Here is a 14,976-nt window from a genome sequence, read left to right as displayed (position 1 = left end):
GTCACATTTTGTCAAAACTTTTCATCTTGCATTCATCAGGATGATTTGCAAGAAAGAGACTTAAGGAGAATACAAAACAAATACTCTGCATGGAATGAAATGGAGACAAGTCTAGTCTGACTGTTAGAGGAGTTTCCTTGGAGAGAACGCCAATTAATGCAGATTCACAGTTAACTGCCGAGCTCTGTTTAAAATTTGAACCAGGCAGGTTGACTCGGATTGGTCAGGGAATTCCCCTGAACCAATGAATCATGACCAGTAATTTTACTGAGTTGAGAATGCTTTCTCAAGTTCATTTCATTTATTGTTTTGTTCCTACATCTGACATATATATGAATACCTGGATACAACCAATAAGGAGGAATCTGGCCATAAAGAAGTTTATTTAATTTGCTGTTTAGTTGCTGTGTCCAAACATTTCAACATAATCAAGAACAAAACCTGGAAACTCTGCCCCCTCTATTTGTTGAGCTTGCTTCCTTCTATGATGGAGGCAGATTCAACTGTGGTTTTTAATAGGAAGTTTGGTAATTATTTGATGAGACAAGATTTGCCCATGTTTCTTAAATCAGCCACTTTGATTTTTATCCCATAAGGTCATGCTATTGTCTATTCGATGGATTTTGCAAATAACATTAACAGGCAAATTGGTTTGCATTAGGAAAAAAACTTACTGAGGGACCTTTATCGAGGTGTATAAAATCATGAGAGGCTTGGATAGGCTGAATGCACTCAATACTTTCCCCAGGGTTTGGAAATCAAGGACTAGAGGGCATCAGTTTAAGGCTAGAGGGGAGAGAATGAAAGGGTACCTGAGGGGTAATGTTTTTACGCAGCCGATGGTACGCAGATAGCATGAGCTGCCAACGGAAGTGGTTGAAGTGGGTATATTAACAACATTTAAAAGGCATTTGGACAAATACGTGGAAAGGAAAGGATTAGAAGGATATGGGCTAACTGTGGAGAAATGGGGTTAAGGTGGATGATGAACATCTTGGTCAGTACAGACCAGTTTGTGCCAAAGGGCTCTATGACTCGGTGAATTAGTCAGAGCTTTGATGACCAAATGTAATTTGGAAATCTAAATTTTACAAGCTGTTTCTTCCAATTTATTGGTTCCTAGTTTACTGACAATATGTCTAAAACGATTGGGTATGTATGTTTTGTAAATGTCTTATCCTTCTTCTTGTTAGGTTGCCCTAAAGGATTCTTTGGAAAGGGATGTAATAAACGATGTAATTGTGCCAGTAATGGCTACTGTCACCGATTATATGGTGCTTGCTTGTGTGATCCTGGACTATATGGACGCTTCTGCCATTTATGTAAGTATGTTGATGTTTCAAACCATGAAATGCTCATGATTTATACATCCTTCTTGCTTGGAATCGGATCTCATTCTGTAGTGTGCTTTTTTGTGTCTCAAGCAAAGTAACTTCAAGGCATTGTTGACTCTGAGCTCCTTTTGATCAAATATAGCACATGGAGTTACAAAATGAAGTACCAGCACCCTTGCCCTCTTTTTCTGTAACAATAAACTGTACACCCTTCTCTGTATTCATACAATTTCTTTCCATTCTGCACTGCTGCCAAGTATCCTTTGCAATGACTTCTGGACAATTCTTTGTGATGGCTTTGTTCTATCTGTAAGACTTTGACTGATAGTTGAAAGTCTTGTGGTCAAGAGGTATCTTTTGATGAGTGATATTCCTTAAGATGTGTGCTGTTATTTATATCTATTGCAGTGAGCCTGTCTACCACTAATTCCATCCCTTATTGCATTGAGCTTTCATGAGATGAATGCCTTAAATTCACAAAGTTGGACAATACCCCACATATCCTCATGGAGCTGTAACTTAAACTTTACCAAACCTCAAATGTCTTAATCAAACACTTCAGTTTTTGCTATTATGTTGACTACATGATTAAGGTTTGCCTGTGGTCCTTCATGCATGCAGTTTTGTATTTTTATTCAACAGGAACATTATGAGTAATATTTTTCCAGTATCAACATGACTATAAGGTTACAACTAATCTTATGAAATGCCATTAAACTGATTCAGGCCAATATTAGCAAATTCTTAGCATGCTGATTAATTATCTCACTAATTTAACATCACTGTTTCAAAATATTCACTCTTCAAAGAATACAATCCTGAATTCATTCTTGGATTCATTTTCATCACTATGCGTCTTGGATTTAACCATGGTTACAGCTCTCTCACCTCAGCAGACATTTTGAACTGATCCAAAATTTGTCACTATGCTTTTGATCACTGCTTTTATTGTCCATTCTGTGTCTCCAGTATTATTGCAGAATCATTGTTATTTTTCAATTCAATCTTGAGTGAGTGGCTAGGGGAGAAATTGACAAGAAATCATTTTTGTTCATTGTAATGCTCCAGTTATGTCTTGAATGATTATCTCATCTCCTGATTTCTTCCTGGGTTTAAAAAAACTATGATTATTAAGAAGGACAGTGTCACTGGGCGGATGCTTCTTTCCTCAGGTACATTCATTGATTTCCTTCTCCATAGGTCAGTTCTAGATTCAAGGAATAATAATCATTTCCACTCTTTTGCAGCTTGTCCCAAGTGGACATTTGGACCTGGATGTTCCAAAGAATGTCAATGTGTGCATGCACATGCTGGAGGCTGTGACCCTAAAAATGGCACATGCATTTGCAAACCAGGTTTCCATGGCCTTGGATGTGAGAAAGGTAATGCATGTGTTGCCAAGCGCCTATTATGTGAAACAAAGTTCTAAGAATTTGCACTTACTTTCAGATAAATTGAACTGAATTTGCAAGTTATTATTCCCCTCCTCTTCAAATTGGCAATTGTGCATCTCTCAGCTGAGATAAGGAAGCAGGTTACTTGCATATCATCTGATGCAGAGATTGCATTAGAAATGAAGTGAATGCATTAAATTAATACCCTTCATTTATTGGCATCGTAATGCTTACATCAAAAAAGTATACTTTTGCTTGATGTAAACTATTTTAGCTTTAAATCCTGATTTGGCACTTTATCAACTTTGGGTAAACATCAATGTTCGTTTCCCCATTACAAAATTATTACTCAAAGTAAATCGATGGATATCCGGTACCTCTTCATGTTATAACATTTATATTATTGAGGCAGCCAGTGACACTTTGCTTTGGTTTGGTGCATGTGTGCACTCATAGAGGTGACAAGTACATTCTCATTGTGAAAGACAATCACCCCAATGTTGAGGTAGTGCCCAAATGAAGATGAAGTTATTTCTTATGAATCAACATAATGCTTGTGTGTATGTACTAAATGTAATGTATTCAAGTTACACCATCCAGCTGGAAAGATTATGGCCACAAAAACAGTTTTCATTTTTTCTTAAACAAGCTTCTATGTCTCTTTTCAACAGAATGCAATATTGGCTTCTATGGTGCTGGCTGTGCATTCCGTTGTGACTGTCCAATTGGTGTGCCATGCAATCAAGAGACTGGCAAATGTGATCGCCAGTGCCCACCAGGGTTTCATGGAGACCAGTGCCATTTGCGTAAGTGTTTTTGTCCAAGGATCAGGAGCAATATGATTAGGATAATAATCAGCAATGATGTAGAAGGCAAAGGGAAGAGATACAGCAATGTAAGCAGGAAAGAAATATAAATGTTTTTTAAAAAGTGTAGGACCACCATTCTTTGGTACATACACTTCTCCATTCAGTAATTTCATGGCTGAACTTCTACTTCATCACCATTTTGTCTGCACCATCCCTATATTCCTTGATGTTTTTAATATGTGTAAAAGTATAACACTGAGTCACAACAGAAGACATTAATTGAGATGACTGCAAGTTTGGTAAAGAGGAAGGTTTTAATCAAGGTTAGGGTGAGGAGGAGCAGAAAATAATGTTGTTTCACTTTTAATAAGAAACACACACACCTTGAATTGACATTGACATCTCATATTGTTTTATAGAAACGCCTGCTCCCTCTGGTACTTCCAAGGAGATGAAATGGGAAAGTTTCTCCTACTCAGATTGTTCTGAAAATGGTTTAATTTGTTATTGCTTCAATCCACACTCTTGCTGACTCATTTTTATTGTTGACAGCTTGCAGCTCCAGGAAATTTGGAATTAACTGCAGGCAGAACTGTGACTGTGGAGGGGCACCTTGTGATTCATGGAGTGGTCAGTGTATCTGTCCTGCTGGCAAAATGGGATTGTCTTGTGAAATAGGTAAGGCATATCCAAAATTATCAGCATGACTTATCATCACCTTTCCTAAAATAATGAAGAGTGCAAGCTATGAGCAGCATCTAAAAATGAAATGTTAATTTGGCAGAGGTAAGCAATGCCGCAACAGGTCTACAGTTCTACCACAACTATTGAATGGTTGTGACGGTGGACAATGATTGGGAGAAAAAGGTTCCATAAGTATCCACAATGATGGCTGAAACCCAACACATCAGCATTTGTTTCACTTTGAGCCAGACTTGCTGAGTTGATGATGATTTTTGTATTGCATTTATGTTCACAATGTCGCAAATACCAGCATTCCAGTTCAATTTAATCTGTGTGATGTCCAGCAATGGTTTGAATGCACTGGACATTACAAAAACTTTGGAGCCCAATAAAAATCCAGCAAAGGAACTGAAGACTTGCGCTTGGGAACTAGTCAAGCTGTCCCACTATAATATTACACTGGTATTATGTCGACAATGTTGTCAATTGCCTAGGTATGTCCTGTCCATAAAAAGTAGAACGAATCAACCTCAGCCAGTTACTATGGCCCACTGTACTCTCAATCATCAGCAAAGTGATGGAAGTTGTCATCAACAACCGCACTTACATAACAGCATTCCTGAAGGGCTTATGTCCGAAACTTCGATTTTCCTGCTTCACAAATGCTGTGTTTTTCCTGCTGTGCTTTTCCAGCACTACATTCTCGACTCTGATCTCCAGCATTTGCAGTCGTCACTTTCTCCCAGCACTTAGATAACAACAATGTGCAGTTTGGGTTTATCAAAGCCACTTAGCTCCTGACTACTTTATAATCTGAGGATATCTCTGAACAAGTTCATCAGGGATGTGTCTTAGCCCAAGCCATCTTCAGCTGGTTAATTAATGACGTTCCCTCTATCATAAAGTAAAAACTGGGGATGTTCATTCATGATTGCACCATTTTCAGCACCTTTCAAGACTCCTGAGATACTGAAACAGCCTGTGTCTATATGATGCAAGACCTGGACAATATCCAGGTTTATGCTGATAAATGGCAAGTAATATTTATCCCATATAAGTGCCAGACAATTATCATTTCCAGCCAGAGAGAATCTAATCATCACCTTTTGACATTCAATACCTTTACCATAGTTGAATCCCCAACTATCAGTTGGTGAAAATGGTAACCTGGGGGTTACCACTGGGATAAAACTGAACTGTTAATATATAAATGATATAACAGCAGATCAACAGCTGGGAATTCTGTTGGGAGTAAATCACTTCATGATTCTGCAAAGACTGTTCACTATCTGCAAGATGCATTTATGCATGTGAGAGAATGCTGTCCTGTTGTCTGGATCAGTTTATATGCAGAGGATATTATGATGGGGAGGGGATAAAGAGTAAACGAGAGGTGAGGGTAGAGCAGAAAGAGAAAGGAGAACAGTTGAATAGAGTCCTCCAGCATCTCATTTTCTACTTGGAGACCTGCAGCCCACTGCACTCGATATTGAGTTCAATAACTTTAGGTCTAAAGCTCTCCCATGTCCTTATCCCAAACTACACACATCAGGCCTTGTTAACACATAGTTGGCTATTACACAAAACCCACTGCTAACACTAATAGTCTCCATTAATAGTTATTCACCCTCCTATCCAGATAGCTCTTCTCTCTTTTGTTTGTCCAACTGTTCTCCTCTCTCTTTGGGCTTTCAATGTTTACTCCTTATCCCCACCTTATATTCTGCATATAAAGTGATATTTTCCTAGCTAGGTAAAAACAATGACTGCAGATATTGACACAAAACACTCACTCTGGTTTCACTCCAGATCTGCTGAGCTTTTCCAGGAATTTCTGCTTTTATTTGTGGGCGGCACGGTGGCACAGTGGTTAGCACTGCTGCCTCACAGCGCCTGAGACCCGGGTTCAATTCCCGACTCAGGCGACTGACTGTGTGGAGTTTGCACGTTCTCCCTGTGTCTGCGTGGGTTTCCTCCGGGTGCTCCGGTTTCCTCCCACAATCCAAAGATGTGCGGGTCAGGTGAATTGGCCATGCTAAATTGCCCGTAGTGTTAGGTAAGGGGTAAATGTAGGGGTATGGGTGGGTTGCGCTTCGGCGGGTCGGTGTGGACTTGTTGGGCCGAAGGGCCTGTTTCCACACTGTAAGTCTAATCTAATCTATTTCTGGAATACTGTGAACGGTTTTCATCCTCTTATCTAAAGACAGCATTACTGGCTCTGGGGGCAGTCCAGGGGAGGCTCACTGGGTTGATCCAGGCGGTGTGGTTGATTGGTGTGGGTGTCTTGGAGATGTTCCCAAGAGCACTGTGCTAGGAGGCGTCCAGTTTCCCCAGTGTAGAGGAGACCGCATCAGGAGCAACGGATGCAATAAATAATATTAGTGGATGTGCAGGTAAAATTTTGATGGATGTGGAAGGCTCCTTTAGAGCCTTGGATGGAGGTGAGGGAGGAGGTGTGGGCACAGGTTTTGCAGTTCCTGTGGTGGCAGAGGAAGGTCCCAGGATGGGAGGGTGGGTTGTAGGGGGACGTGGACCTGACCAGGTAGTCACGGAGGGAACGGTCTTTGCGGAAGGCGGAAAGGGGTGGGAAGGGAAATATATCCCTGGTGGTGGGGTCTTTTTGGAGGTGGTGGAAATGTTGGCGGATGATTTGGTTTATGCGAAGGCTGGCAGGGTGGAAGGTGAGCACCAGGGGCATTCTGTCCTTGTTACGATTGGAGGGGTGGGGTCTGAGGGCGGAGGTGCGGGATGTGGACGAGATGCGTTGGAGGGCATCTTTAACCATGGGGGAAGGGAAATTGTGGTCTCGAAAGAAGAAGGCCATCTGGTGTGTTCTGTGGTGGAATGGTCCTCCACGGAGCAGATACAGCGGAGGCGGAAAAATTGGGAATATGGGATGGCATTTTTGCAAGAGGTAGGGTGGGAAGAGGTGTAATCCAGGTAGCTGTGGGAGTCGGTGGGTTTGTAAAAAGTGTCAGTGTCAAGTCGGTCGTCATTAATGGAGATGGAGAGGTCCAGGAAGGGGAAAAAGGTGTCAGAAATGGTCCAGGTAAATTTAAGGCCAGGATGGAATGTGTTGGTGACGTTGATGAATTGCTCAACCTCCTCGCGGGAGCATGAGGTGGCGCCAATGCAATCATCAATGTAGCCGAGGAAGAGGTGGGGAGTGGTGCCAGTGTAATTACAGAAGATCAACTGTTCTATGTAGCCAACAAAGAGACAGGCATAGCTGGGGCTCATATCTATGCCCATGGCTACCCCTTTCGTCTGGAGGAAGTGGGAGGATTCGAAGGAGAAATTGTTAAGGGTGAGGACCAGTTCGGCCAAACGAATGAGAGTGTCGGTGGAAGGGTACTGTTGGGGACGTTGAAAGAGGAAAAAATGGAGGCTTTGGAGGTCCTGGTCATGGCAGATGGAAGTGTAGAGGGATTGGATATCCATGATGAAGATGAGGCATTGGGGGCTGGGGAAACGGAAGTCTTAGAGGAGGTGGAGGGCATGGGTGGTGTCTCGAACGTATGTGGGGAGTTCCTGGACTAGGGGGGATAGGACAGTGTCGATGTAGGTAGAGATGAATTCAGGGGCAGGAGTATGCTGAGATAATGGGTCTGGGAACATCTCCGGGACACCCGCACCAATCAACCACACCGCCCTGTGGCCCAACATTTCAACTCCCCCCCCCACTCTGCCGAGGACATGGAGGTCCTGGGCCTCCTTCACCGCCGCTCCCTCACCACCAGACGCCTGGAGGAAGAACTATCTTCTTTTCTACCTATCCACTCCACCCTCCTCCCTGACCTATCACCTTCATCCCCTCCCCCACTCACCTATTGTACTCTATGCTACTTTCTCCCTATCCCCACCCTCCTCTAGCTTATCCCTCCACCCTTCAGGCTCTCTGCCTTTATTCTTGATGAAGGGCTTTTGCCTGAAACGTTGATTTTGCTACTCCTCGGATGCTGCCTGAACTGCTGTGCTCTTCCAGCACCACTAATCCAGAATCTGGTTTCCAGCATCTGCAGTCATTGTTTTACCTTTTGAAGATTGAGAGGCAACCTTATTGAAACATACAAGATTCTATGAGCACTTGACAGGATAAGTGTGGGAAGGTTGGTTTCGCCTTGTTGTAGAACCGAGGACCAGACGGCATCATCTCAGAGTAATGGGTTGCTCAGTTAAGTCCCCCACAGGGGGCTGTTGAGGCTGGGTCATTAAGTAGGTAGATTTTTTTTTTAAAGATATTTTTATTAGAAATTTAATATTTTGACAGATTTACAAAAATAAACAGAACTTTCAAGCACAAACATTAATATAAAAATAGATCTTAAATATATAATCATCAAAATTCAAAGGAATGATACTAAAGAAGAAAGAAAAACAATGAAACTCAGTTAACTACTAATCTAATCCACAATTATCCAGAGTGTATAGTTGAGTCACTTACATCCTTCAAACAAGAGAAAATGTTCTCTAATACACTCATAACAGTATAATAAAAAGGAAACTATTTCCAAACAATAAGAACAAAAAAAATAAAACATGTTTGAATGGAGATCCTCCCCCTTGTTCTCAGGGGGCCTTACTTCCTTTCTAAAGGTCCACCATATCCTCTCCCAAACAGTATCCCACCCTTGACCCGGGCGCTCCTTAATAGGATTTAGATATAATACCGAGCTAGAGTTGACAATGAGCGCCCCACCCCCACCCCTCCCCACCCATACCTGAGTATATCTGATAGCATCAATGCCACGTACAAACACACATAACTATAGAATTACAACTCCAACAAATTACAGTTAAGTATAATAACATAAAATAGCAAGAGAAGACAACCCTGCTCCCAGAAGCAAAAGTAAAGTATCCATTTCTCCCCACGGAGTGTGGAAGAGGCAAGCCAACATAAATTGTCTCTTACGATTTATTTAAACGAGTCTAAAAGTTCCTTAGCCTCTTCTGGTGATCTAAAATTATACTCGGATCCTTCGTAGGTAAAGCATAACGTCGCTGGGTAGCGTAAGGTGTATTGAATATTTAAGTTCCTTAGACATTTCTTCACCTCATCAAACGCCTTCCTCCTTCGTGCCAAAGCCGGGGAGAAGTCCTGAAATAACATAATCTTGGATCCTTCATGAATCATAGCTTTAGGATCCTTTCCAAGATTTCTGGAGGCATCCAGGAGTATCTGCCTCTCCCTATAACTCTGCAGCCGGAACAGGACCGGGCGTGGGCGCTGGTTTGGGCCAGATCCGCGTACTGCGACCCGGTAGGCCCACTCCACCCTTACCCGGTCAGTTTCAGCCCCCAGGTTTAAAAGCTGGGGCAACCATCGCTCCAGAAATACTGCTAACTGTCCCTTCTCTTCTTGTTCAGGGAGGCCCAGAAGACGGATATTCTTTCTCCGATTTCTATTATCCAGGTCATCCATGTAGATTTCAAAGGCCCGGACTCTCTGCTCCAGAGCTCGCACCTGTTCTGCAGCTGTTTGTGCTGCAGCCTCGGAGGTCGTGGCCTTTAGCTCTGCCCCCTTCACTCGGCCCTGTAATTCCTCGAGAGCCTGGCTGTACTTTTGTAACTTTTCTTCGAATGCATTCCATCTCTGTCTGGATTCTACAATGAAATTGACGAGTGTCGTTTCCAGCCTGGCAATCATCTCTTCAAGGCCTGTTTTTACATCAGCTGCAGCTGGAGGAGGAGAGGAGGGTGGGGGTGGGGTCTTTGTTTTCTGAGAGCTGCGGGATCCCTTTGGTTTACTCATTATCCACTTAATATTAAACTGCTTAAATATAATAGTAAGCAGCTAATTAAGGTTAGAAATTTTTTTTGGGTGGTTTGGTAAGTGTGGTGGGGGTGAGTAACTCACTTTACCCAGGTTTTGGGAAGAGCACTGTAAACTCAGACTTGCTGAGTCGCCGCCATCTTGGATCCTCAAGTAGGTAGATTTTTAATTAGCGAGAGAATCAAAGGTTGCAAGGAAAAGGCCAGAGATTGGAGTTGAGCGAAGATCTCATTGAATGGCAGAGCAAACCCAATGGGGGGGTTGATCCTACAGTGCAGTGGTTTTATGGTATCATCACACTGTGCATTGTGAATATCTAAACTAGATTATAGAAAGCAACTGATTTCTCACTGTCTTTAAACAGACTGCCCAGCTGATCGGTGGGGTATAAACTGCCAATATGCCTGTGCTGATTGTGAAAATGGAGGTGTTTGTAACAAGGAGCTGGGAACATGTGACTGCACTGCAGGATTTATTGGAGCACTTTGTCAGGATGGTGGGTATCATTTTTAAACACATTGAAGAATGTGTGAACAATTTGTTCAGAAGGATGGGTTTGACACTACTACCACCATCCTCCCTTATTAAAAATTGTCGATTACAAGTTCAGTTTGTTTTTGTTACTGTGATGTTGTTCTTTTCTTCAGGGAACTCTATATTTCTGCCTTGACCAGAGCATAAAGCAATTTATTCCCCAGACCCATAATCCCAGACATCTACTGAATGCATATCTTTGACACCGAGTGGGAGTGTGAGAACGAGATTTAACTTACTGTTCCATCATGGATGGCCTGAAAATTGAGCTAATTTTCATTCTATCCTCATCCATCCTCGGTACATATGACAACAATAAATCAAATTAAATTAAATTAAATCATATCAAATAAATGTTGATTAGCAATAAAGTATGGGAGCTTTAGTTCACTTTTTGCAAACTCTATTTGAGCCCAGTTATAGGCACCCAACCGTTGGTCCAGTTGTAAATAGTTAGATTAGACTCGATTCTCTACAGTGTGGAAACAGGCACTTCATCCCAATAAGTCCACACCGCCCCTCTGAAGAGAAACCCACCCAAACTCATTCCCCTACCCTATATTTACCCCTGACTAACACACCTAACACTATGGGCAATTTAGCATCGCCAATTCACCTGACCTGTATATCTTTGGATTGTGGGAGGAAACTGGAGCACCCGGAGGAAACCCACACAGACACAGACAGGTGGGAATCAAACCCAGGATGCTGGTGCTGTGAGGCAGCAATGCTAACCACCGAGCCACCATGCCACCCAATAACTTAGCATAAGCCAGGATCAACTTCATTTTTCATCATAGATTATTATTGCTCAGGCTGTAGTTTTTGTGCATTACTCCAGCAATTACACTTCAAAAGTGCTTTTTTTGGCTGTGAAGTGTTTTGATGCATCCAGTGGCTATGAAAAATGTAACAAAAATGCAATCTTTTCATCTTTGCTTTTGGAAAAAGGAGGGGTAGAGTAGTCCCAGTGATTTGGACAACATGAACTTGTCATTTATTTATTTGGTCATAGAGTCATACAACACGGAAACAGAGCATTTTGTCCAATGTGTTCACGTCAACTAGAGACCCCAATCTGACCTAGTCCCATTTGCCAGCATTTGGTTCATATCCATGTCAACCATTCCTCTTCATGAACCCATCCAGATGCTTTCTACATGTTGTAATTTTTCTCGTCTCTACCACTTCCTCTGCAGCTCATTCCATACATGCATCACTTTCTGCATGAAAAACGTACCCCTCAGGACCTTTTACATCTTTTCCCTCTCATCTTAAACCTATGCCCTCTAGCTTTGGACTTCCCTACCCTAGGAAAAAAACCTTGGCTATTTATCCTATCCATGCCCCTCATGATCATATAAACCTCAATAAGGTCGTCCCTCAGTCTCCAATGCTCCAGGGGAAAAAGCCCCAGCCTATTCAGCCTCCCACAATAACACAAACCCTCCAACTATGGCAACATCCTTGTCAATCTTTTCTGTACCCTCTCAAGTTTCACAACATCCTTCCTATAGAAGGACAACCAGAATTCCAAAAGTGACTTCACCAATGTCATGTATAGCTGCAACATGTGTCTCAACTCCTATGCTCAATGTTAGGACCAATAAAGGCAAGCATCCCAAATGCCCCTCACCATTAAATTAAAAAAATGAAGGAACTGGGATGCTGGATTTCAGCAACAACAAAATAAATCTGGAAAAGCTCAACTTGTCTGGTAGCACCTGTGGACAGAAATCAGAGTTAACGTTTCGCGTCCAGTGACCCTAGTTCAGGTCAGTGTACTGAAGCTGTACTGACTATCCTAATAAGTCCTTGCTTTCCAAATGCAGTGAAATCTGTCCTTTAGAATCCTCTCCAATTACTCACCCACCACTGGCATAAGGCTGACAAGTCTCTCGTTCCCTGGCTTTTCCTGACAGCCTTTCTTAAATAATGGCACACATTAGTCACCCTCCAGTCTTTCAGCACCTCACCTGCAGCTATTTATGATGCAAATATCAGGCGGTGCAGTGGCTCAGTGGTTAGCACTGCTGCCTCACAGCACCATGGTCCCAGGTTTGATTCCAGCCTTGGGTGACTGTGTGGAGTTTGCACATTCTCCCCGTGTGTGCATGGGTTTCCTCCGGGTGCTCTGGTTTCCTTCCACAGTCCAAAGATGTGCAGTTCAGGTGAATTGGCCATGCTAAATTGCCCATAATGTTAGGTGCATTGGTCAGAGGGAAATGGTTCTGGATGGGTTACTCTTTGGAGGATCGGTGTGGACTTGTTGGGCTGAAGGGCCTGTTTCCACACTGTAGGGAATCTAATCTAAACAACTATAAAGTTCTGGGGAACACCTGATTGGTCTTGGAGTTATTTCCCCAAGTTCCCTAGCTTTCATGTTCTTCTCCACAGAAAATGCTGGCATGAAATACTCATTTATTATCTCACCCATCTCCTTTGGATCCACAGACAGATGGCCACATTGACCTTTAAGAGGCCCTGTTTCTCTCCCTTGTTACTCTTTTCCCCTTGATGTACTTATAGAATCTATTTGAATTCTTTTTAACTATATTTGCCAAAGCTGTCTCATGTCCACTTTTTGCCCTCCTGAGATCCCTCTTAAGTATACTCCTAATACCCTTATTATATTCATTTAGGGATTCATTTGATCCCAGCTGTCTTCACCTGATATATGCCTCCTTCTTTTTCTTGACCACAGCCTCAATTTCTCTACTCATCCAGCATCCCCTATGAATACCAGTCTGGTCCTTCACACTAACAGGAACATACTGTGTCTGAAACTCTCAAATCACATTCTTAAAGGACTCCCACTTCCCAACCATCCTTTCACCTGCTAATAGCCTCCTCCAATCAACTTTTAAAAGTTCCCATCTCATACAGTTAAAATTGGCCTTATTCCAATTTAGAATTTTAACTTTTTGATCAGTTCTATCCTTTTCCATAACTATTTTAAAAAGTAGTGTAATTATGATAACTTGACCCAAAGTGCTGCCGCACTGACACCCTTGTCTCTTGCTCTTTCTCATTTCCCAACAGAATTGTCAAGAATTGCAGCTTCTCTAGTAGGCACACCCAAATATTGAAAAATAAAGTACTCTCGTGCACACTTAATAAATTCCTCCCCATCCAAGCCTTTAACACTATGACAGTCTCTGTCCATGTTTGAAAAGTTAAAATTCCCTATCATTACAATCCCATTTTTCTTACAGATATCTGAGATCTCCTTAAATATTTGTTTATCAATTTCCTGCTGACTGTTGGAGGTCCATAATACAATTCCAACAAGATGATCATCCCTTCCTTATTTTTAAGTTCCATCCATAGAACTTCACTGGACTTATTCTGAAATGTGCATTGACTGCCTAATTTCCTGTGTTACAAATTGATTGAACTATAATGGTTGTAAAGCACTTGGGACATTACTGAAAAAAATGAATTGCAACTTCAAGATTACTAGATAACTAGTTTTTCCCAGGTGGTGCTATATAATAAATGTAACCTGCAGCAAAAGGAAATGTCTGAATGTGTCACAATCAGTGGATCTCCCATGATTAGGTGATCTGTATTTTAATCTGTCCATTTGTCTTTTATATATTTTGTTCCCAGTTTGCCCTCCAGGTTATTATGGGCCAGCTTGTCAGTATCTCTGCCTCTGTGGAAATGACACCCAGTGTAACAGCGTAACTGGAGATTGCATCTGTGGCCCTGGATGGGTGGGACGTGACTGCAAAGCATGTAAGTTAAAATACTGAAGAGCTATACATTTTAAGTATCCGTTCTCGTCCACGATTTGTGTGTGTGTGTGTGTGTGTGAAATTAAGATATGCTTTATATCACAACTAATAGAAATGTAGACATAACCAAAAATTACAACAACCAACATCAGGCATAACCTTGGAATGCCTTACAGCATGACTGCCTTAATTATATTTATTCCATTTTCTACTGTTATTACTTTAATTAGTCATAGAATTATCGAGGTGTACAGCATGGAAACAGACCCTTTGCTCCAACTCATCCTTCTAAACTCTTACTTTTCGTATATCCATCCAGATGCCTTTTAAGTGTTGTAATTTTACCAGTCTCCTTCACTTCCTCTGGCAGCTCATTCCATTTACCTACCACCCTTTGCATGAAAACCTTGCTGAAAATGTGTTGCTGGTTAAAGCGCAGCAGGTTAGGCAGCATCCAAGGAACAGGAAATTTGACGTTTCGGGCACAAGCCCTTCATCAGAAAACCTTGCCCCTTAGGTCCCTTTCTGAAAACTAAGAATGATATACCAAGACACATGAGCACAGAAACTTGGAACATATTCACTGTCTTTCCTTATACTTCCTTTTTTTTGCCTCTGGGGGAGCTTTCTAAGTCTTTTACAATGAAAAATACAGTCAGTGCTTCTGGCATTTCCATGGGGTTTTCCATTATTAGTTCTCAAATT

The 14,976-nt window shown here is 42.0% G+C and overlaps 1 protein-coding gene across 1 annotated transcript in view; it reads left to right on the top strand.

Moving 5' to 3' along the window:
• LOC132821829 (multiple epidermal growth factor-like domains protein 6) overlaps window positions 1-14,976 on the top strand; it is a 297,188-nt gene that overhangs the window by 240,593 nt on the left and 41,619 nt on the right. The window contains exons 16-21 of the mRNA XM_060834673.1: window positions 1,194-1,322; window positions 2,582-2,716; window positions 3,400-3,534; window positions 4,090-4,215; window positions 10,362-10,493; window positions 14,144-14,272. Of these exons, the coding sequence (XP_060690656.1) occupies window positions 1,194-1,322; window positions 2,582-2,716; window positions 3,400-3,534; window positions 4,090-4,215; window positions 10,362-10,493; window positions 14,144-14,272 (786 nt within the window). The remainder of the gene's footprint in view (window positions 1-1,193; window positions 1,323-2,581; window positions 2,717-3,399; window positions 3,535-4,089; window positions 4,216-10,361; window positions 10,494-14,143; window positions 14,273-14,976) is intronic.

The sequence above is a fragment of the Hemiscyllium ocellatum genome, chromosome 13, assembly GCF_020745735.1.
Source record: "Hemiscyllium ocellatum isolate sHemOce1 chromosome 13, sHemOce1.pat.X.cur, whole genome shotgun sequence".
In the NCBI taxonomy this organism is placed as follows: Eukaryota; Metazoa; Chordata; class Chondrichthyes; order Orectolobiformes; family Hemiscylliidae; genus Hemiscyllium; species Hemiscyllium ocellatum.
The sequence above is the reverse complement of the archived record's forward strand: the minus strand, read 5'-3'. Positions and strand labels throughout refer to the sequence as shown.